The sequence below is a fragment of the Mixophyes fleayi genome, chromosome 8, assembly GCF_038048845.1.
Source record: "Mixophyes fleayi isolate aMixFle1 chromosome 8, aMixFle1.hap1, whole genome shotgun sequence".
NCBI classification, from domain to species: domain Eukaryota; kingdom Metazoa; phylum Chordata; class Amphibia; order Anura; family Limnodynastidae; genus Mixophyes; species Mixophyes fleayi.
Window position 1 is genome coordinate 107,155,523 of NC_134409.1, and position 24,533 is coordinate 107,180,055.

At 38.8% G+C, this 24,533-nt stretch overlaps 1 protein-coding gene across 3 annotated transcripts in view; it reads left to right on the top strand.

Annotated features, from left to right (window-relative positions):
• The window catches only part of LOC142099563 (inter-alpha-trypsin inhibitor heavy chain H3-like), a 185,038-nt gene that overhangs the window by 38,604 nt on the left and 121,901 nt on the right, over positions 1 to 24,533 (top strand). For 2 of the 3 annotated variants that reach the window (XM_075183114.1, XM_075183116.1), the window contains exons 5-9: positions 8,137 to 8,299; positions 8,945 to 9,055; positions 9,610 to 9,735; positions 13,816 to 13,926; positions 22,137 to 22,305. In XM_075183114.1, the coding sequence (XP_075039215.1) occupies positions 8,137 to 8,299; positions 8,945 to 9,055; positions 9,610 to 9,735; positions 13,816 to 13,926; positions 22,137 to 22,305 (680 nt within the window). The remainder of the gene's footprint in view (positions 1 to 8,136; positions 8,300 to 8,944; positions 9,056 to 9,609; positions 9,736 to 13,815; positions 13,927 to 22,136; positions 22,306 to 24,533) is intronic. The other variant, XM_075183115.1, reaches the window with a different exon arrangement.

A 24,533-nucleotide genomic window follows, 5' to 3' on the forward strand; every position in this document is an offset into this window, starting at 1 on the left:
ACAAATAATATGTATCCTTTTATAAGTAGAGATACAATAAACATAGTTCTGGCCAGAACAATTCAAGTAAAAACATAATGTACATATGAAACTGATGGTATGCTTTAAATGTGGTAAATCGGTTTGCTTAAGCTGTAATTTCATTGCTAATAAGGTATATTCTGTTACGTCAAGGGCAAAAGGGAGGATTTTTTAGTTAAGGGATTTTATCAATGTCACGAGCCGCGGCGGTACGCCGCATCCTAGCATGAACTAGCAGCTTGGCGTGTGTTTTAGTTTCTGTGCTCTGTTATTATGCTTGTGGCATAGATATAGGAGGGTGTAGGGACAGCCTCCAACACCAGGGGGAGCTCTCATATGATTTAAACTGGTTCACTTATATTTTTATACATGCTTCCTGGTTATGTTTTTACCTATGCTAGTTCTAGCTAGTAATTAATTAGCTGCCTCCTGAGGCTGATTGTCAGCCCTATCCTCCTCTGTCCTGATTGGCTCTTAGTACTATTTAAGGCAGTGAGATCAGAGCCTCACTCCCGGTTATAGCATCCTGTTTACAGTTCTGCTGCCTGCTACTTTATCTCTGTGCTTGGTGTTTAACCTATGATAGATTTCCTGTGTATGACCCTTGCTTGTTCCCTGACTAAGAACCTATGCTTCTGACCCTGACCAATTGCCTTAACCCGGATTTTGCTTCTCTGCTAGTGCCCCTGATCTTTCGCTTGTCCCTGGATTCCGAACATGTGCCTGTGACCTCTGGCCTTGGTTTGTTCTGTAGATACGCTGTCTGCTGCCGGCACCAACTCTGGCTGAACCCCACGCTGCTGTCCGCCATAACACCCTATCCCTGGGTTCCCCTTAGCCGGTACACAACTCTCGACCCTCTGTTAGCCTGCGGCCAAGTCTGTCCCCACCACTAGGGGCTCCAGTGAACACCTGGCTTTCGGAGAAGACTCCGGGTTTTGTTGTACCAGCTGGAGGAGTTCCTAACAATCAACTGTGATTCTATATATATAATTTATATGTTAGAATGCCTATGTTTATTGCAATATGTAGGTAGAACTATGAGGAGTTTAAAAGAAAGGTTTAGGGAACACAGTAAAAACATCATTAAGCATGTACAGACCCACAGTGTTGCAAGACATTTTTCAGTGGCTCACAATGGTGATTCAAAGGGGTTGAAATTAATAGGTTTGGCACAAAATAAAGCTACCAATACAGGAGGAGACCAGTTTTCTAAATTATGTAAAATCGAGACTATCTGAATATTTAAACTCCAGACTTTGTACCCGGAGGGTCTGAATGATAAACTGGAGTTTAATGAAGATTGTTAAACTGGGCATTTGAATATTTGAGATCATATATGTGATACTAAAAATTAATTCAATTATCTAGGGCTATTTAATATACTTAATAGATAGGTACTATGAGTGGGGATGAGATATGAGTGTGCTTTACTCCTACTTATAGTCTTTGCAATGGTACTATATTAAATTTGGACTCCTATGAATTTACACGTATTTCGATTATTATATATTAGTGCTACTCTAATGCTGATAGATAAGGTATTTTGAATTGGGACAAGCTGTTAGTGTGTTTTTCACGTTTTGTATTACTATTTTCTATTAATGTTTTTATTTTTTTTTATGTATTTTTATGCATGTTGTTTTATGAATTGAATATATTAATTGTATATTTATATAAAAATAATTTTGTTTGCTGAAAAGATTGTTTGCTAATTGAGATCTAATAAATACTAATAAGAATTACTGGCTGGACTCATTGAGAGGGAAACTGATTGGTTGTGGAGTTTGATAAAAGGAGCAGTATTTTGTACCTTCACATATGCTTTAAAAAAGTTCTGTAGAACGAAATGCGTCAGCAGGTTGTTTGTCCCTACTTGGATCCAAAAGACAGTTTGTCTATTTATTCGTGACACAGAGGTGGGAGCCAATTTTGCAGGAACCCGGATACAGGTCTTTGTTTGCGTCAGGACTGTTTAGTGTGGTGCGCACCACTCGTCATTGGGATTAGTTTATACTGGAGAGCCGCGGGACAAAGAGGAGAAGGTGGAGGTCGTAAGTGATCATATTATACCCCTGTGCTACTTATCCACTGTTTCGCATATTTTTGGTTTGTATATCCAGAGATTTCATCTACTGCATCATGCTTTCTTACAAATAGTACTCATTTCCTCCCTAGGGGGCACATTTATCAATATTCGCAAAACATGAAAAATAGTTTTCAATCCTTATCGCATTCATAAGGATTGAACTATTTCTCAAATTTATTAAAAAACTAACACAGGAACAGCAGTTCCGATAAACTGCTGTTCTTGTGAAAAAAAAACTTACTTACAACTCCATCTTTGTAATGCGATCCTAGGTGACTTCTTCATTCCTCCTGTTAAATCCTGTGCACATGTGCTGATTGATAACTCGGGCATGCACACAGGCATCCAAACAGCACAGACCCGAAGGAACTGGATCATGTGACAGGGCTGCACATGTGCTGTAGCAGAGCATTACAGTGCTGAAAATGGTCAGAAATGGTATTGTATGCCAGCCTGAGCTGGCGTACATTACCACAAGTGTAAAAGTTTTTACAAAAGTTGTTAAATTGCGGTACATAGCAGTCCCCATAGACATCTATGGGGACTGCTATGTATTTCGAAAAAAATGCAAAGCTATTTGCTGTGATGCACAAATAATAAATTTGAACAGTAGTTAGATTTGCGGCAAAAAAATGATTGATAAATAGGACCCTAAGCGTGGGCTCCTTTTTTTGCTGCAAAGGTCTGGATCTGCATTTTGGTGACTTTCAAATTATATGGTTTGCTCCATGTTGCAATTATCTTTTTAGCAGATTTTTTGGGTTTGTCTCATTTATTATAGTAGTGTTATTGATATGCATGTTTTGTCTTGGAAATTTTTATTGCTTATTTGATATTTATCTTTTTTATCTATAAGGATGAACATTGTATTTATTCACTACATGGCATCGTCTCAAATGAGTAAAGAAGAGAATAGGACTGTATTTTTTAACTTTTTTCTATTCTATTAAAATATTTATTGTTATACACTTCAGCTTGTGTCCAAAAACTTACTCTGCCATTTGTATATGGTTCTTCTCTTTTTTTTGTTACAAGGGTTTAGAGCCCTCTGAGTGAGTACTAGACAAGGTCCAGTAGGACATCACAGTGGCCTAGTGGTTAGCACTTCAGCCTCACAGCACTGGGTTCATGAGTTCAATTCCCGACCATGGCCTTATCTGTGTGGAGTTTGTATGTTCTCCCTGTGTTTGCGTGGGTTTCCTCCGGGTGCTCCGGTTTCCTCCCACACTCCAAAAACATACTGGTAGGTTAATTGGCTGCTATCAAAATTTACCCTATTCTCTCCCTCTCTGCCACCCTCTCTGTCTGTCTGTCTCCCTCTCTGTGTGTGTGTCTATATCAGGGAATTTAGACTGTAAGCTCCAATGGGGCAGGGACTGATGTGAATGAGTTCTCTGTACAGCGCTGCGGAATCAGTGGCGCTATATAAATAAATGATGATGATGATGATGATGATGATGATGATGATGATGATGAATAAAGAATAAGATGGCAGGCAGCTGCAAACAAAGTCACTGGAGCCAAGCTACACACAGGAGGTGATAGCCTGCAAAGATATATAACATATATAACTATATAACAAGCTGCACATGAGGAGCGCACCACATGAGGAGCGCACCACACTGAACAGGAAAGTGGAGAGTCACTGGAACAGAGAGCGGCACAAAGGTGGTGATAGTCTGAGGAGAGGATGGTACACAGCCGGCAGGTAACAGTACAGGTAGAAGAATGGTGAAACTTTTGTGGCAGAATGAGGAGAATTATTATTGAAAACTCTACTCATGGTACATGCTCTGAACAATCAATATAGAGTTGTGCACTGTAACATCTCATAAATTGTTGCAGGTCCTGATTCACCCTCTCTGTCTGTAGATTAGTTTGTGTGTGATATGCAGAAGAGTAACTGAGATTAGTACCAAGGAGCCTGAAAAAAGCTCACCAAAGCTGAGCAGAAACTGCAGCCCTCTGTCTGAAATGTTTTGACCAAAGGAAGTATGTGTAGTTTTACAATATGCAGAACAAAGAGGTCAACATCTGTGTTATAGTTAATCGGGTTAGTGGTATGAAGTGAGCCATCTTGCTGAGCCTGTCTACTATGGCCTAGTGTCAGGATTCCCAATATGAATTCTATAGAGACTAGTTGTATAATGAAACTAAGCTTGGATTTGCAAGTGATGGGGCAAACTCTTCAATTACTACATCAGTAAAACTTGTAAGTTTGAAAGAAGGGGATCTCTGGACTCAATCAAGGGGTATGCCCATTCTAAAGATTTCCATGTAAAGTTAGACAACAAGAAGTATACTTGTTTCTGTGGGTTATTGGCAATATCGTACAGAAGGAAAATAAAATAAACAAGACTTAATAAGGGCCCCAAATTGTGCGATGTCCCCATCGAAGCTAGGCGATAGGAATTCTAGAACAGAAGATGAACTGGCAGTCTTGGAAAGTTTGGATGATGGGGAAATAGGATCCTTGGATAAAGAATTGGATATGGAAAGCTTCTGAACCACACTGGAAGAGGAGCCGGCAGATGAGAAAGGTGTCTTGGCGATACTAAAGGACTCAGACTAAGCAAATAACCCAGAAGTCCCGGATTGGGCACACAAGTTGGAGAGATTGGGTTGAGCACATAAGTCAGAAAGCCCGAGATGGAAACACCTGGCAGAAGGCCCGGACAGGGCTCACAACTCAGAAGGTTCAGGTTGAGCACATATGTCATAACACCCGGACTGGGCACACAATTAGGAACGCCAAGTCTGGGCACACAATTCGGAAGACCTGGACTGTGCTCACTAGTCAGAAAACCTGGACTGGGCTCAGAACCTGGATTGGGCAGCACTATGAGGCACCTCTGACCGAGCAGAAACATGAGGCACCTCTAACCAAACAGGGCCGCAAGACACCTTTGACCGATCATCATTGTGGAGCACCTCTGATCGAACAACACCGTGAAGCACCTCTGACGGAATTGAACTGTGAAGCACCTCTGACCGAACAGAACTGTGAAGCACCTCTGACCAAACCGCATTATGAGGCACATCTGACCGAGCAGCATGACGAGGCATCTCTGACCAAACAAAATCGCAAGGTTATCCTGACCGACCAGAGAATCTCTGGCTGAGCAGTGCGGTATCTCTGGAGCACGCTGAAGTGACAGTCACTGGAGCAAGCAGGAGGGACTGTCACTGGAGCACGTTGAAGGGACGGAACCCTCTCTTGAGCGGACTGGAGGGACAAAACATTCTCTGGAGCAGGCTGGAAGGACAGAATCCTCTCCAGAGCAGGCTGGAAGGACAGAAACCTCTCCGGAGCAGCCTAAGGCAGATCGTAACAACCAGTTAATATTGACATAAATTAGACATATCCTGCAGTGTAATGTCTGTTAGAGCAAAATGTACCTAGTCCCTTATTCAGAAAGAGACATTTCTTCAGATACGCTCTTTGTTGAATAGGGACCTGCATATGCACGATATAAGTACATATGCATAATGCAATATACATTCATTTTGCGTGCCTTAATGAATCAGGCCCTCTATGTTTACCCAGCCAGTGCCCATCTGATTGCCAGCAACTCCTTGTTTCCAACATCATAATTGTGCTCCACTGTAGAGAAACTCCTGAAGAAGAAGTATGCACATGGATATAATTTTCTTAGTTATAGTATCAGTTTTAGAAAGAATGGCTTCAGATCTTCTGTCAGTGGTGTCCATCTCTACAATAAATGGATATTGATTTTGATGACGTAACACAGAGGCAGACATGAAAGCTTACTTTAATGTAAGATAGACTAGCAGAATCTGAGAAGACTGGGAGGTTGGGACTACACCCTTTTTAGGTTAATGCTGTGATAGCAGCCACAATTGAGGAAAAAGATGGAATGAACCTCCTATACAAGTTGGCAAATCCCAGGAAATTCCTTGGCACTTAGGCAATAAGTATGGAACTAGAAAAATGAGGAATGTGAATGTGAAGGCTGGCAAGTCCTTTCTAAAACAAGTATTTATTTTTAACAAATAATATGTATCCTTTTATAAGTAGAGATACAATAAACATAGTTCTGGCCAGAACAATTCAAGTAAAAACATAATGTACATATACAACAAAGATATGCAATGGAAATGGATTCGCTGATGAACAGAGAAGTCCTCTTATAACTTTAGCTGAAATCCCAAGTGGATAGATGTAAATATCATGCATACACCAGCTGTAGTGTATGGATTCTGGCAAAGAAGCTGAGTTCAAATCCAATGTGTTAATACACTAAGAAGACCAAACTGTTCAAATTCCAAATGATCACTATGGCAAACTTACTCAGAGTGACGGTGCAGATCCGAGGCTTGCAGAAAACAGTCTCATCCTTACCTCCCCATGGTTGGAGGGCAGCGTGTATCCGAGTCGTATGTGCTGTGACCGTGACATCTCCAGGTGGTGTGCGCATCAGACTGTCTACACATGCACACATCACCAGGAGAAGCCACGATCACAGCTCATACCACTTGGATACACGGTGCCCTCCAACCATTGGGAGGTAAATCTCAGAGGATGTAATTTCTAAGGTCTTGAAATACCACAGGATTATTACAAATGCAAATAGGAAAAACAAGGTACTCTTAGTGTCCAGTATGAGTGTTGAAGGCTATTTTCCACCTTTACTGATCTTTATTAGAATGTAAGCTCCTCACAGGTACATTTTAGAGAAGATGGTAACTCCTCTTAATTGGTCAAATAAGTTTGAGGTTAAAGGTAGCAGATTTTTTCTGTTTTTGCCATATTGGCACTTTAAATACTGAAATCCCTATATCGCTATATTATTTGACTATATAATGGATACATATATGTGTATATATATTGTGTGATCTTAACAACAACACATGGGAGACAATGATACATAGAAACCCACACTTTCAGATCACTTCTAATAGAGACATACAGTATTTAACCACCTTTTCTATTCTCCATCACCTTCCTAAAGAATTTATAACTACTGTAAGTCTATTAACAGCCCAGTTTTGTGAATCATATAACCGTGTTCAAATCAATCAAATCTTCACCAAATCCTCGATAGCCAATAACTCGAGCTCTTTCATTTTGCTTGCCAACTAGCGTATGTGAATATACACTTAATCTGGCTATTAGTCTGTTCAATTTTATGGTTGCTTTTTCTGAGATTTGTAAACCAAGTAACAATTTTCTGTTTAATATAAGAGATGGATCTCCCTGCCAGCTGCCATAGCCCATCTTCTCTCACTGTACCCATCACTAACCCTTCTCTGTCTTATCTTTCTTAACACACTATCCTCTAACTTGCCCTTCACTCACTCACCTGGTTTAAATACTCACTTCAGAAATTTCTCCCTCAGCACAGCTGAACACTTTCAATTTAGGTTCAATGCATTCTATGGATAAATATTATACCCCAATTAAAAGTCAGGGCATTGCTTTAGGAACCCAAAACTTGACTTTTTGAATGACTTTAGTGAAATCTTCTATCATGCTGCCATTTATTATCCAAGTTATATGTTGATATACTTAAATGCAGTTAAATACAGATATTTAAAACATATTTTTATTTTTCTTATTTGGTTCAGGAGATCTTAGGGCTATCATTTGTTAGAAATTTTTAAAGAGAGACTTCTCTTCCTAAGGTCCCATGGATATGAGATAGAACTTGTTTTATGATCCCCCCCCTTGTCCTTGCGGGCTAAGGGCAATTGACATTTTTGCCACTTTTTAAAACAGCCCTAATTGTTTTACCATTCTGTGGCCTTTGTGGTACTGTAGCTTTTTTCCTTTTTTTAACCTTTCTTAGCTTTTTATTGGTACTATTTTTTTAATGGGGGGATTCCAGGAGCTTAAAATCTCCCAAACAAACCTGGTGCTCAACCCCACTTTGCTAAGACTAATCCACTATATCTATGAGCTTACCTCGCAATGCAATGCGCTTTCATTTTTGATGTACTAGGTGACTTGTAATATCACTTTTGAATTATAACATCATTAAATAATTATGGGTTGGTTTTCATAGGATTGGCAGCACAAATGAAGACATGTTTACTGTGACAGTCAATTTGCCGTCACAAAGTGAAGTTACTTTTGAGTTGGTTTATGAAGACTTGCTGAAACGAGAGCTGGATAAATTCCAAATGTCCATCAGAGTTTGGCAAAAAACACTTCCCAAAAACTTCCAGGTACAGTATGTACTATAATTCTGAAATAAAACATATTGGAAGATAACATCCACTTTATTTATTTTTAAAATATTATTCTTCTCCATGTTTTGCATTGATAAATAGAAGTGAGCACTAGGGGTAGACTCCAAAGTTCCCCTAGTCACCACATTTTCAAGCAAAATTATTGGATGCTTTTATTAGCTATTATAAAGTAATTCCAGTCTCAGTTGTATTTCTTATGCATACAACAAAAATCACACTACAAATTGTACAATACAGTTATGGAATATGTGATCTGGGACCCTGATAGTTATAAAGCAAAAATACACAAAGAAAAAAACGTGAGTTGATGCTGCTGTACAGTGATTTTGACACACACAGGAATGATCAGCAAGTGTTTTGTCTTACAGTTACTACAGGGATCAATGTTCAACTATTGAATGAGAAGGAGGATTACTGGGGTAGTGTGTGTATACAGAGGTCATTTCAAAAACTTTATTTGGAAAAACATCAAGCACTGGAAAATAAATCCCATTCCTGTACATTCAAAATTAATAATGTTTCAATATATTTTCCCTTTAGATCTATATAGATTGAGATTTTTTTAATAGACAACCTTATTTAAACAAGTAACATTTCCATTGTCTGTATCTCACATTTCAGATTAAAGTTGATATATATGAGCCACAAGGAATCCGCTTTCTAGATGCTCGAGCGTCCTTCATAAAGAATGACATGTTAACAGCTATGAAAAAATCTTTTTCTGGAAAAAAGGTAGAATCTTAGTATTTACAGGAAGCATAGTAAATCATTCTGGATTTACCTGTTGGAAACTTTATTTAAAGTTACTTTTGTTGAATGTGTAATTTTGTTACATTTAGGGCTAGATTTACTAAGCTGCAGGTTTGAAAAAGTGGGGATGTTGCCTATAGCAACCAATCATATTCTAGCTATCATTTCGTAGAAGGTACTAAATAAATGACAGCTAGAATCTGATTGGTTGCTATAGGCAACATCCCCACTTTTTCAAACCCGCAGCTTAGTAGATCTAGCCCTTAGTCTTAGTCATTCATTAAAATAATTTACCTTTGTTCTTAATGATCTAGACGGATCGTGGTGCATTATATCTCATAAATGATTTTGTGACACTCTTGGTCAGGCTTAGGTAATCTGGATCTGCAGCTGTTACGGAATGCTGGGTCTTGCAGATCCACAAGCGACTATGACAAATCATATTGTTACTCCCTAAACTGGCAATTTTAATTGTTATATTGTGGTTTTGATGGCATTCCAAACAAAATAGATAACCATTTTTTTTTTGTCTTTAGGGCTATGTCTCTTTTAAACACACAACAGATCAGCAATGCATATGTGCTGACCATTCAAGTACTCTACTGTATGATGACTTTATTGTGACATATGATATTAATAGAGAATCCCCTGGAAACATACAGGTGAGGTTTACTGTTAGAATGTATTTTCAAAAGAATCTGAAACTTCTTCAGTCAATAGGTTAACTCATGTCAAAAAATATACAGTCTGATTGTAAATAGAAAGCAACAAAATGAAATTACTAAAGCAGAACTAATAAAAATACTAATATATGAATAATAAAAAACAATATCTTTCTGACACTAGAAGTGATAATGCATGATATTTAGTGAATTTAGTTAAAAAATGTTTTAATATGTGTTTTGTATGATTATCATCCACTTTATCAATGTGTTACCAGGAAGTAGATTTTAGTAAAAGGCTAAACCTCTGAACAATAGAAACAGTGAATATTTTTTACTAACTGTATTATTTATACTGTGCATAGTATTTTTATTTTTACAATTGCTCATAGATTTACAGGTTAGTGCACGTATAAGTGCAGGGCCATTGCTATATTCACCAACTTTAATGCTTTGCAGGACGCAATAGAAACTTATGCTAAATTTCAATGTGCATGGCCTTGAAACTGTCATCACAAAATACTGGTTATTACCACAGTAGACCCCCAATAATTATTAGTGTTTTTATTTTATTTTTAAATTCAGCTTGTTTCTCCCTCATACTACATGGAAATAACCAGCCATTGCTGCTTGGCTTCTGCTTAGGGCACATTGAGTACTGTGGGGCCCAGATGACTCTAACCCATTTTCCGTGTGTTTTTTTTACAAGTGGAGGGGGAAAGGACCAGTATCTTCCCTAGGGTCCATGGGATCTTAATCAGGTTTTGTGCCTTTTTATGACACATATATTCAATGCATATATTTTACTGCATTGGAATACCTGCGGCTTCTTTGAGCAATTAAAAGTACTTATACATTAATGCACATTTGGACTTGTTTTAAATTCCACTGTAAATCAGCACTTACCTGTCAATTTTGGTGAAGGATTTTTCAGCCCCATTTAAGGACAAAAATGGCTCTATTTCAATCTATTCAGACCACACTCTGATCTGCCCAATCACGCAGCCTTTCAGGCCTATATTTAGATTATTTAAACACATAGGTCCCTCATGCACACTTGCAATTGTTGCATCAACACAAATCAATAATGGTGGCAAGTGTAGATACCAGACCCCAGTGGCAGGGACGAGTATAGAAAGCTGTGATCAGGCTGGATGGTGTTTGTTAAAAGTATAAACCAGGCCTGGTAAATAGTATAGAAATAGATCCTGGTCCAAGTGGATAGAGTAGAAAGTAAACCTCACCACAGTCCTGGTGTCTTTTCTAGAAATAGATCTAGTCATTGTGTCTAGTGCTGAAAAATGGTAAGAGATGACATCAGGACTGGTGGACTTTTTCAGTGCTGAAAAACGTCCACCAGTGCAGATGTCATCTCTTACCGGTTCTATTGCATTGCTTACTCTCATTCCCCAGCTAAGGAACTCTATCACTAATGATCATGCCAATAATAGAGTTCCTATTGGTCCTCCATAATAAACTTTCATTGGCTTTTGGAGTTCGACTTGTTCCTGCACCAAATAGTAACAATGCATTCAAAGAATAGCCCTCTGTGATGTAAGTATGAGAAATGCATATTAATTAATCCACTGTGGCCACAATAGCTACAAGTAAGTTTTGGAAAGGGTTTCTTTTGCCCTTTCTCTCCTGCTGCCCTATAACTGAGCCTATGTACTATTTTAAAAAAATATGACTACTCTAACAAATAGGACAGTTGGGGTTCACTGATGGATTTAGTCTTTTTGAGGGCAGTCTAATAAAAATGGATTATGAGTATGGAAGTTTTCTTTCCTTTGTTATGGCTACTGATTATTATCATAAGCTTACAGAACTAGTAGCAGAGGTATTTAAAGCGGCAATGTCGGGTGTTTAAACACTCAACCTTAAGGGTGGCCACATTGCCACTTTAAATCTGTACTGACAGCCAACGTGATGACGTCAGTCTGCAGTGCTGAACACTTCTTCAATCGGAATCACTTGCTATCAGCACCATGCTTTCATCGGAGATGTCCAGCGTCGGGTTGAAGGTAAGTCTGTTTTTTTTTTTTTAAATCGGTTTTTCAGTATTTCAGATTTTATTTGAAGTCCTTCTCCATGTCGGAACAGTGGTAATTGTAAAAACGATTACCACCAGATAAAAGGATCATACCATACTATTAAGTCATTATTGGAAGAGAGTTTCCAGTTTGTCTGAAGTAATGTGTTATCCCTTTTTGTTATGTTAACGTGGTATATTATAAGTTCCAGGGTTTCTTTAATATGTGTACATGTATGTATAATTATATGAGTGTGGAAAAGTGAGATAAAATAGAAATAATGTATGCGAGATATCAGTAGGTCCCCTCAGTGTGTCAATGTATGTTATTTAAGTGTGTGAGAGAGGGGGAGTGCCCGAGAGAGAGGGGGCGTGCCCGTGAGACGATGGTGGATACACCATGTGAGAAGACAAAGAGATATTTACAAGATGGAGGATTGCAATGTGTGCAAGAAGACAGATTTAAAATGGTGGACAGACCGTGTGTGTGAGACAAAGAGAAATGTGGTGATGGTGAAAACAGACCTTGTGCGTGTGAGAGAGAAGACAAATATAGAATGGTGGACAGACCGTGTGTGTGAGAAAAAGAGAAAATGGTGGACATGGTGTGCGTGGGGAGACAAAGCAAGATTTACAAGATGAATATCAGGCCTTGTGTGTGTGTGAAGGCAGACCGTGTGTGTGAGACAAAGAAAGAGTTAGCCACATTAGCAGGCCTTGTTTAAAAGTATGTTCCAGGCATATTATATTGCACATTATAATGAGGTTAATGTACAATATAATAAAGATAATTACAGTCTTAAGGAGTATATTGTAGGAATATATAGATATAGTACAGTGTTAGATAAGATAGATACAGGATGGTATAAATACAGTATATGAATTGTACAGTAAATAGATTGTAGAATTGTATAAAAAACAGAATATGTTGCAGGGTTAGATGTGCGCTAAAATAATACAGTATATGCTGCAGGATTAGAGAATATATAGATTGCTGGATAGAGTAAAGTGTAATATAGATTGTAAATTGCAGTATAGTAGGCTAGTATAGAAACAAATATAGATATGGTATTTGGAGGTAGTTTTAATGTAGTTATAGTATATATAATGTAGAACTTGGTTATATACCTTGAAAGGTTGCAGTGTGCGCAGGGAAGCGTGACCATAATCCAGGTAAGTTTTCTGTAGTGCAGTGTAGGGAGTCCAGAGAGGTGTGTGTGTGTGTGATTGCACGAGCTTGGGGGATTTTTAAAGCCCCCAAAGCCTGTGCTTTCCTTCCCCCCTGCAGGGTTGCATTGCGCAGCTCTTAGATATGAACTGGCAGGAAGCCGGTTCATATCTTGTACTGCGCATGCACTGATCAGCGTATGCGCAGTCCGTGTCTTAAGATGCTGCGGCCATCACTGGCCATGGAATCCTTACTATGCATGCGCTGATCGACAAATTCGCAGAGTGATTTGGGGACACGATGGCCATTACAGGGAATCCCTCAGGTATTCCCTATGGCCAATCACGCCCCCATGATGACATCATCATGGGGTGTGTGTGAAGGAGCGATGTGTGTGAAGGAGCGATGGCTCCTTCACAGAGGCTAAGTCCTCCCTGCCTTAAATACATAGAAACAAGAGTGAGGATGCCTTAACAACGGCCATGACAAAATCGGAAGTGACATCCCGTGCGGCAGTGACATTATGGAAACAGCCGGGATGCAACCAGAAGGGTACAGTGAGTAGCGGCGGCTGGAGGCACCACTGCGAATTGTAACATCCTTCTTGTAATCCAGCACTAGAAAATTAGAAACTTGCATTCTGGTGTACAAACAATGCATAATGTTCCAAAGAAGGCAGCAATTGATCCCTCAAGTAGTCATTTTGTCCTGTAAAGAATGTATTTTATAAGAGGCATTCACCCCTTATTCCAGATTCAAAGATATAGACCTTTATTCTGCAAAGCTTTCTCTAGTCTAGGCTCATATTTAAAATAGAAATCTGTGTACCTTTTTTTTAACATGATTTATAACATCTTTGTTATTGTTATTTTTATTTTAGATAGTGAACGGATATTTTGTTCAATTTTTTGCACCCATAAAATTGACTGGTATACCAAAGATTATAATTTACGTCATCGACATAGGTTGGGCAATGAATTATAATTCCAAGGTAAGGTGATAATTTTTACATGAATTATAATACATTTGCTGACAGTGAGCGATTCAGTATAGTGAACTCTTTCTTAGATTTTTGGGTTATTTGTGTATTATTCTGTGTTTTTTTTGTACAAAAGTGGAAAAGAGGCACCCAAATGTTCCTACTATTCTTCTAGTGTTCCTACTATTTGCTATGTGTACAAATGTCCCAGAATAAAATTACAAACTGCTGTAATCTTAGCACCCACAATAATACCAGCTCTTAAATTAGGGGACCATAAGAAAGTACATGGAATAAACGGTCTACCATGTACTTCTGACAGCCCCTTTATTTAAGATCAGGGGTTATTGTTGATGTTACAATTTAAGACATTTCACAGACTGACATCTGACAAGCAACAGGATTTTTAGAAGGCAGAAACTATGTTGTTGAGGGAGTAAAGAGTTAAATGTTTCCCCCAAAATTGTGATTGTTGTAATTTTTGTGGGACTGAAGATATTTATATGTATATTGCTGTAGCACCAAACTTTCTACATTTTGCTTATCCTGTATATTTGTCATTTATAATGCAGTTGTAGTTATTGGTGCAATAATAACTGAACAGTGATGTTCATACCTTTGGCTCACCAAAAAGTGGAGCCCTAACTAATATATGCAGCATAGTACTTCACTAGGAAGATGTATAAACTGGAGATCAACACAGCTATTACCATTTATATTAAGAGATAAAACATATACTTAATAGCAAAAAGCAAAGAATGAGGTTTGTAATTGGTGGTTGAAAGAAACTAATAGTATAACTAAAATATTGTTTCGCTCCCTCCTCCCCCCTGGGGGTCTCCCTGTCTTCCGCGCCCCCCTTCTTGGGCCCCGTCGTTTGCGGATCCTCCCTCCCCCTTCCCCGCCCTCTCTAGCTGTGCATTGAGCGTACTGAGTTGCTGTGTTTACTGTACTGTGCTGTCTCCCATTGTATTGTGATTTTGTTTGTCTCTGTACGGCGCTGCGGACGCCTTGTAGCGCCTTATAAATAAATATTAATAATAATAATAATAATTGTTTAGAAAATTATATTTAATTCTAAAATAGTTGAGAGCCAAGCTAAAAGGGATGTGGAGTTAGGAGGTAAACATATTTTCAGTTTTAGACACAAAAGTTAGGAGTGTCACAGAGCTTCCACAATGTATTTCATTATAAGTTTTTAATTCTTAAGATAATACCATTTGGTATTGATAAATATGAAAAATTAACTTCACTATTAGCAACTGTAATATAGACTAAACACACAGAAAAGGTGAAATGATGAATACTTAGCAATCAAGAAGATTCTAGCTATTATACAATGTACTAGATAAATGATCAACGAAATGTGATTGGTTGCTAGGGGCAACACCTCCTTTTTTCTTTCTAAGAAGTTTTAGTAAATCTGCCGCTAAGTCCTCAGTTTGCAGCCGTATACGTCCCGCAAGCGGGCAATTCTTCATCAGTTGCAATAGAGGTAGCAATTGAGGCGTAGTTCTTAGCAGTAGAGTGTAGCCTCTTATGAAGTGTAAATTAAGTGGGTGACAATTAAGTAACCAACGTTTCACCTCATGTGTAGAGGCTCCCTCAAGGATAGGTCAATAAAAATAGTAATCTGAGGAACCAAAAATTAGGAAGAACAGTAAATTCCAACATTCTTGTAATTGTCTGCCATAGTGATATATGTTTAAAAAAATATCTTTTTTTGTGGGATTTGGGCTTTAATTAAGGTTTATGGGCAAGAAACCTTACAACTTTGAATTGCAAAATATCTATGGAAAGTTACCTAAGGCTTTATAAAATATTAGACAGACATAAATAATACATTGATAACATGTCCTGAAGGGATACGTTACTCACAATTGTTTTGAAAGCAGCATTTAAGATCCGGTGTTAGTCCTTAAAACGGAACTTTAAATGCTGACACACTTTATAACTACAAAACAATACCGATTACCATAACACAGACAACCTGAAAATATGTACTTGCCATATAACAGACATGCACTGGATCCGACATCTTCAATCGCCTCCAAATGAAAAATACGACTGAAATAAATATGTACTGTCACAAATGACGTCAGTAAGAATGGACATAATTGCCAACAAGTATAAACATACTTGCCAACTCTCCCTGAATGTCGGGAGACTCGCTGAAATAGGGGCGATCTCCCTCACTCCCTGAAGACTCTGGCATTCTCCCTGATGCTGAGCCAGTACAAGATGTGGTTGGCTCCGCCATATGTGGCATGGTGACACAGTTCAGAAATTGTGTCCTATGTCCATGTATGTATGGAGGTGGCCATTTTCATGGAGACCAAGATTTAATCAAAGACTGACAGGTAAGACAACATGACTTCAGTAATGGAGACAGAAATGTAAAAGACACTTCAGTCTCTAGAGATTCATTAGCTGCTTTTCTTTAACACATAGTTGCCTACTCTCCCGGAATGTCCGGGAGACTCCCGTATTTTTGGGAGACCTCTTGGGCTCCCAGAAGAGCAGGGCAACCTCCCGGTCCTCGCCCCCGTAATAGATAAGTAGTGGGGGTGGGGCTTAATGATGCAAATATTGCATCATCTTAGCCCCACCCCCTGCTTTAATTGGCCCAAAGTGTGACAATCGTGTAGGGGGCAGGGTCAAATTGATGCAATTAGTCAAGCCCTGCCCCCGCGCACCCACCTCCCTCGGGATCTCCCTGAAGCCAATGAGGACAAGTTGGCAATTATGGTTATAAACTATATCTGCATTTAAAGTGCCGTTCAACCCTACCACACTCTTAAGATCAGGTTGGTCAATGGTAATTTTGCCTAGTTATTATATAGAAGTATACCATAAATTATTACTTGATCAAACAAATGTCAAGCTTCAGTTGAATATTTTTGCTGAACAGAACTTAAACCTTCCTGCCACACTGAATGGTCTAAATTTGCACTCTAAGAGCTCTTTTATATGGTTTATGGTATGTTGTAAAAGCACAAAGCTGACCAGTAGTTAAAGTTGATGAAATAGTGAAACAATGTTTATGATATAACATACATGTGAAAACAAACATAGAGATATAGTTTGACGACAGATAAGAACCACTTGGCCCACCTAGTCTTCCCATTTTTTAACCCATGGTAACTGCAAATCCTATTTGATCCTTAAATCTTTGTAAAGATAACCTTATGTCTATCCCAATCATGTTTAAATTCCTCTACTGTATTAGCATCTACCACCTCTGATGGAAGGTTATTCCACTTATCCACTACACTTTCTATGAAGTCATTTTTCCTCAATTTTCCTCTGAACCTACTTCCCTCCAGTTTCAGTGGTAATATTTCTCTTCCTTTGAAGAATGTTTCCCTTCTGTACATTATTAAAACCCTTGACATATTTGTAAGCTTATATAATTTCCCCAAACTATATATATTAAGTTTACGTTTAAGTTTTCTGCTGTAGGCCATGCACCATTTTAGTTGCCCTTCTTTGTATAGTCTCTTATGTATTTATATCCTTCTTTAGATATGGACTCTAGAATTGAACACAGTATTCTAGATGAGACTGTACCAATGAACTATACAGTAGCATTATTACGTTATTTCTGCTACCCTATCCAACCAAGCATCTGTCTTGCCTTTCTCAATGCTTTGTTACATTGCTTACATGCCTTTAGAAAACAGGAATACAGACTGTAGTAGTTGTAGGTTAGGCAAATGTCCACATAGCAAGATAGTAGGGATACAGGCTGTGGTCAGTTCACAGGTAACTGTCATGAACACGCTCCCAGCTGCTGTGACTTTGGGGTGTTTGCTGTATGAGGTCACACACGATTTCAGCCCGCAGTCTCTCTACCTATCACATAGGTTATAGACCTACGGAATTGTCCCCAACACAGCGCTCTCACACCCCCAGACACTTCAGGTTTTGCCACCACCTATTGAGTACGGGCAATAGGACCCCAATATACTGTCCCACACTGGCACACAGGCTTCTAGTTATCCACAAACTAACAAGACCCACACCAGCACACACAGGGTTAACTCTTCACACCTCCAGACTGTAAAACAAATGTAAATACAAGCACACACAGCTTGTTAATCAAATGTATCAACAAATCACACACTGGCATTCCAAGAGTTAAACTGGTCGAGCAACCTCTCTTCGAATAGGCTAATGGATCCGTTAGAGTATCAAGGAGGCAACTTATTAAATTATAGATTTAATATACAAAAATACAGGGATTTCAGATATAAAGAAAAATAATGAATAAACAATTAATATATTGACATACCAAGGAAAAACTGTTTAAAATGAAAAGGATTACATTCAGATTTGCACTTACATGAATTGCATTCTGGCCAAGGGGAATTGGCTAGGAAGATGGATAGCTTATCAATGTAACTTGATTTCCCCAAAAGTCTGACAATTTTTCCTTTCCACACACAGGTTTTTAAGCAAACTCAAATGGGACAGCATTCACAAGGGCAGTGTGAATGCTAATGTGGGGGTGGAAATGTCCACTGGGTGTCACCTCAGGTTTGTTCAAACTATTCCTAAGTTTTGACCGGTCTTAGCTTTCCTCTGATATCTCCCAGAGACATAAATTTCCCTTCAATAAACCGATCATAATTTCCCACACATTTAAATACCAAATATGATGAGATTACAACAATATCCAATCTCATCCTGAAATACATGTGACTATGGCTGTTCTCTGTGTAGTTGGAATCTATGTTTTAAGACCCTTGTGTGGTTTTTGACCCTCAGTACGGAGTGCCATCCAGATTTCCTAAAATATGAACTATGACAACATTTTCCTTTGAAGGTCATATTTCTATATATCTGTCTAGGCTTTCACATGCTGTCTACCAGGATCTCCAGCTGTGATTGGCAACACAAGGTCTATTCAAGTGTCTAAAGCGAACAGTGAGACATCCTGGCAGCTGCTAAAAGTGACAGGCTTATCTCCTCACACTGGGATGTAAAAAGCCTTCAAATGCAATTACATCAGACTCTTCGTCTTTAACTTTTACACTAACTTATCAATGGATTCATTGGATACAACCTATTTACACTGCAGTTATGAATTATCCCTTATAAATAACTGCAAGCTCTCTATGTTCACGACAGTAACAATGAAATGATCTACACCACGCAAAGTGAAAGCAAGGTATATAATGCATTCAAACAGGTGCTGCAATCATGGAAGAGTGAGGAGATTAACTCCTTACAGGTAAAGTGCAAAACGTTCTAGACTTCAACAAGTCTGGTGAAAAAAATTTCAGGACACAAGTTCTACCACCTTTCACACGTGCAAAAACATTGTTTGTAAATATCTGTATTATAAAACATTTTCATATGTTATAATGGGTAAATATTCCCACATTAGGTTTTATGTGCATCTGGAGGGCTTCAGTGTATAAAAAGTATGCTACTCCTGCTGAAATCCGGCGCTTGGAGTATTGGTGCCAAACACAGAGCCACCCGAAGATCTCGCCAGGCCATCTCCGCTGCTTCCGACTAGACCAACTTGTCTGGACAAGCTTTTTTAGGAGTTCTGTCAGAGGAGCAGCCCTAGTGGCAAAATTAGCCATAAATCTGCGATAGTAGCCCACTAGGCCCAGAAAGGTTTTCGGCTGGTCTTCCACACAGGCTTTGGCCAGTCTCTGAAAGCCTTTATTTTATCCACTTGGGGTTTGACCTGACCCTGTCCCACAACATACCCCAAGAATTTGGCCTCACGCATGGCCAATGCGCATTTCTCTGAATTGGCGGTTAGACCCGCCTCCCTAAGTGAGTATAATACTGCCTCCACTTTGATTAGGTATGTCTCCCAGTCCTGGGAGTGGATGACTACATCATCCTGGTATGCAGCTGCATACTCATGGTGTGGTTTTAGGAGATGATTCATGGCTCTTTGGAAGGTGGTGGGAGCCCCATGTAGCCTGAAAGGCAGAATTTTATACTGGAACAACCCCTCTCCCCTGAGCGGGATACCCGTCATCTCCTCACGGAGAAGTCGAGTATTTTCCTCCTGCACTGCTGCCACATTCACTAGGGTTCTTAACATGTCTTCCATTCCCACAGAAGTTTGTGCTGGTAAATGAAACCTAGATTCTCTCAGCATTCAGGTAAACAACAAAAGTTTGTTGACCACACCTAATTCACAACTAGGTGACCCACAAGGTGTGGCACTACAATTACCAGAAAAATAAATTTGTTTTTGTTTGCTTTTTTTCCAGCTGACATGTGCTCTAAAAACCTTCACTGGTAAATAGCAAACAAACCAGAGGAAAACAAAAAAAAATTATATTTTTTGGACCACACCCAACTCACAGTTTGGACCTTTAAGAAGTGTGGCACTACAATGGCCAGCAGTGTTTAACTTCTGCTATCTTTTGCAGCCAAGACAGCTGCTAATAAGTTCCCAGTACAAAGGTTTGTCTCTTCACAGCAACACATTTGAAACAAATCATTGCAACAGTTTGATGCATTATAGTGGTTTTTAACAGGATCCACTCACAACCTTTGTGTCTGGAGGCTGGGAGGACGGCTGTGTTTTAGCTGTCCCACAGATTCCACGATGACACCACATGTGAGAAAGTACAGCATTCACAGGAATCTGACACAGGTATGCTGACCTTGAATATCCATAACCAGTAAACAAAAATCCCCACCACCTACATCTGGCTAGACATTACTTCCCTGTCTGCAAGCCGGCCACATACTGGCATCGGTGGTCCCATCCACACATACAAACAGTGTTTTTATCCTCCACCCCAAGCGCTACAAACACATCACAGCAAAGCATAACCAATCACACCCATGTGGAACACCTGTGTGTCTGCTAAAAGAGGATCCTAGGAAATCTTTAACCCTGTCTGCAGCCTTCTGCTGCAGACTAACTGTGTTCTTATCAGCTCCCTTACAGGGGAACTGTGGCAAATATGCTTCTTTGCCACAATATACATACATACATACATACATATATATATATATATATATATATATATATATTTATTTATTTATATAAATATGTGTGTGTCTGTGTGTATATACATGTGTATATATACGTACGTATGTATGTATGTATGTGTGTGTATGTATGTGTGTGTATGTATATATATATATATATATATATATATATATATATATATATATATATATATATATATAGTAACAAAGGGAGGCATTTAGCTGGCAATATGCAGAGAAAACATGGAAGTGGTTCCTCTGTTTTTGTTTTGTCTGCTGTTCAATGAAAATCTGTCTTGAAAAAGGTCTGGATGTAAGACCAAAATGTTGACTGTAATATAAAGGAACTGGATTGAAAATAAAGAATAATCTATCTGTTTTAAATGGTGAGTGCCCTCTATTTTTTGATTATGTACTACCTACTATGGAAATGGGAGCTATTGTGGAGAACCCCAAAGAGGATTAATTTGAAGGTGTAAGTGCAGTCTTTTCCAATAATTAACAATGTATATTTGTATTTAAATATAAATGTGTATGTGTGTGTGTATGTATGTGTATATATATATATATATATATATATATATATATATATATATATATATATATATATATATAGATGTGTATATATATATCATACTTACCTACTTCTTCAGCTCTCTTCCTGGAGCCTGCCGGTGGAGGTGAGTGTGAGGGGGCGAGGCGCCAAAAATCGCGTCATTTTGGACCCGCCTCCTGTGATGTAATGACAGCGGGGTGCGGGGCCAAACGACAAACGACAAACGCCACAATTCACCGGGAATCGCGGCGTTTGGGACCTAATTCTGCCCACTTCACTAGGAAGTGGGCACTTCCTAGTGAAGTGGGCAGAATTCAGGAGATTGCCACACTCTCCCGGGAGTCCGCGAGACTCTCGCAAAAGTGAGTTGGCAAGTATGATATATAAATAGATATATATATATATATTTTTATATATATATATATATATATATATATATATATATATATATATATATCTCATCTTTCAGTGGGCACATGGGGCAGAACACTATTCAGTTCAGAGGTTAGTAATCTAATAATCTGCAATATAGGAACTATGAATTTCTGTATGATACAATATGGTTCGAGTTTAAAAGGTCAGTACCTGCACGGAGTAAATGTAATTCATCACTTACTGGTAAATCCTTACATGTAGATGATTATAACTATATATACACACTTAACTTATGTATCGTATCTATGTTTAGATTAAAAAAAACCTGCTTAGTATGCTGAAGGACACTACGGAGTATGATTACATAAATTTCATTCTGTTTCATCATTTTACTGAAGCCTGGAAAGATTCTTTTGTCAAAGCGACTCCAAAGAACATTGAAGAGGCCAAAAACTTAATCAGATCTATTCATTTTCATGGTGGTAAGTAACTTTCAGTTAATAATAAAAAAAAAAAATCCTTCTGCGACTAATAATTAGTCTAAGCAGTTTATCACAAGACAGGTGCAAGTCATTTCATTTCTGTATAATAAAGTGTATTTATATATTTGTCAGTAATACATAGGCATGGAAATCTGATTCTAATATTAGGTAAATAATATCCTGGCTGAATGTAAATGTCGTTTGAACTGCCCAAAGCACAGTAAATACTTATTGTCCAGATTGTTATATGTATACCGTGCATGCAGTATATTGTACTGGCCAAAACCCTTGACTACATTATTGTGAATTGTTATCACTATGAAGAGTATTATGAATGACTGCAGCAGCCCTGAAACTTCTTATGCAATATTAATTTAGTGAGCCGTCACATAAACATTTCTGGTTCTCTGATCCCTGATCACATATGATTACCAGCTGTATCTGACATTTGCTCACATACTGTATAGATGTTGATATGTCCAACTCTATATGTCCAACTCATAAACAAAAAATACACTTTTCCAAAATGAAAATTAGAGTCGCTCAGGCTCAGTTTTCCGAAAACCGAGCCCACCCCGAAGTTAGCAGATCCGAGTGCCGAGGCAGCTCGGTACTTTTGTGTGCCCTCAGAACTAAAAATGTGGCAAAACATCATTGTTGAGTCATCGGATCTTGCACGTTTTGGATTCTATAAGTAGCGCCCTGCACAGGGATTTAGCGCCATTTCACAGAAAGACACAGAAGGTGTAGCAGCGTTACTGCCCATCTCCAGTGTACTGGGCAAGTGTCATAACTAAGACAGAAATAGCAGGGGTGGCAGTGTTCTTGGCAGTCTCCAGTGACATTGCTCTGTGCCATAGTTCCTCACATAGAAACAGAAGGGAAGGCAGTGTTCTTCTTATCAATCTCCTCTCTGGTGACATTGCTCTGTGACATTGCTCATGCAGAAACAGGAGTGGTGGCAGTGTTTTTGTCACTCTCCAGTCACATTGTTCTTGTCACTTTCCAGTCTCAGTGCAGTTGGTCACACAAAAACAGGGGTAGCAGTGTTCTTGTCACTCTCTAGTTTCCAGTCACATTGTTCTTGTCACTCTCCAGTCTCATTGCTCTGTGCCATCGATATGGATTCACATCAGTCCACAGAATACCATGAGCACCAAGCAGCTGCTGGCACCAGTTAAGATTATATTAATCCATCTATGTCATCTGCTAAATGTGTATATGTTTAAGTGCATAGTAGTTTTAAGTCAGGGAAATAAAAACGTAAAAAAAAAGCTTTTACCCTTCTAAAGAAAATACACCTCTATAATAAAGGTGAAAGTTAACTATAGAAAAACATAAAATTGCCAACATGCCATTCTACCATACCAGCATTAGCTATCTCCCTTCTCTCAGCTAGATCCCAGAACCTGCATTCTACACGGTCATCACCCTCACCCTCATCAGTGTGAACATCATATTCGCACAATACTAATTCTTACCCGCTGGAATCCACCATTACACAAGTCTCTGTACTTTGATGTAATTGCTGGTAATGGCCTTCCTTGTGGAAGTTCTATTTAATTTTACGACAGAGCTGTCACGATTTTTGGGAAATTCTTTCAGACCAAACCAAATGTCAAAATATTGTGCTGACTCATCTGCATCACCTCTGGGTGTCTTGGGAAAGCTAAGTTTTTTCCTAGCAGCAGTTGCCAAAGGAACTGAGGGAGGAGATTTCTTCGTGTCATGTACCACTTGAGCTGTCAGTTTGCTCACTAGGAGCTCATTGCATTTCTTGAGATAAATAGAAGACATAGCTCTTAAACCTAGGATAATTGCACAAAATGTAGTGATCTGATTTCAAAATGTTGATAACTCTTGGATCTTGGCAAAGCGAATAAAGTGCTTGATAACTCTCGGATCCTGGCAAAGTCCTACATAGTTAGCGGAATTGCTTTGTTTCATCTCCTCCTTCAATTTCTCTAGCTGCTTTTCCAAAAGTCTAATTAGGGGAATCACTTGACTAAAGCTAACAGTGTCAGCACCTTGCACAACACAGAAAGTATTCTCCCCTGCGCTGGACTAAAGTACATTCCCCCTCATATTCTATTCTTCTTGCAGCTGCTGCAATCTTCTACATGCTGTTACAGAATGCTGAAAATTACACAATTTATTTTGGGACACAGACAGCATCTCCTGCATGTCACTGTAATTTTTTAAAATCTCTGTACCCAAGTTGACTGTGT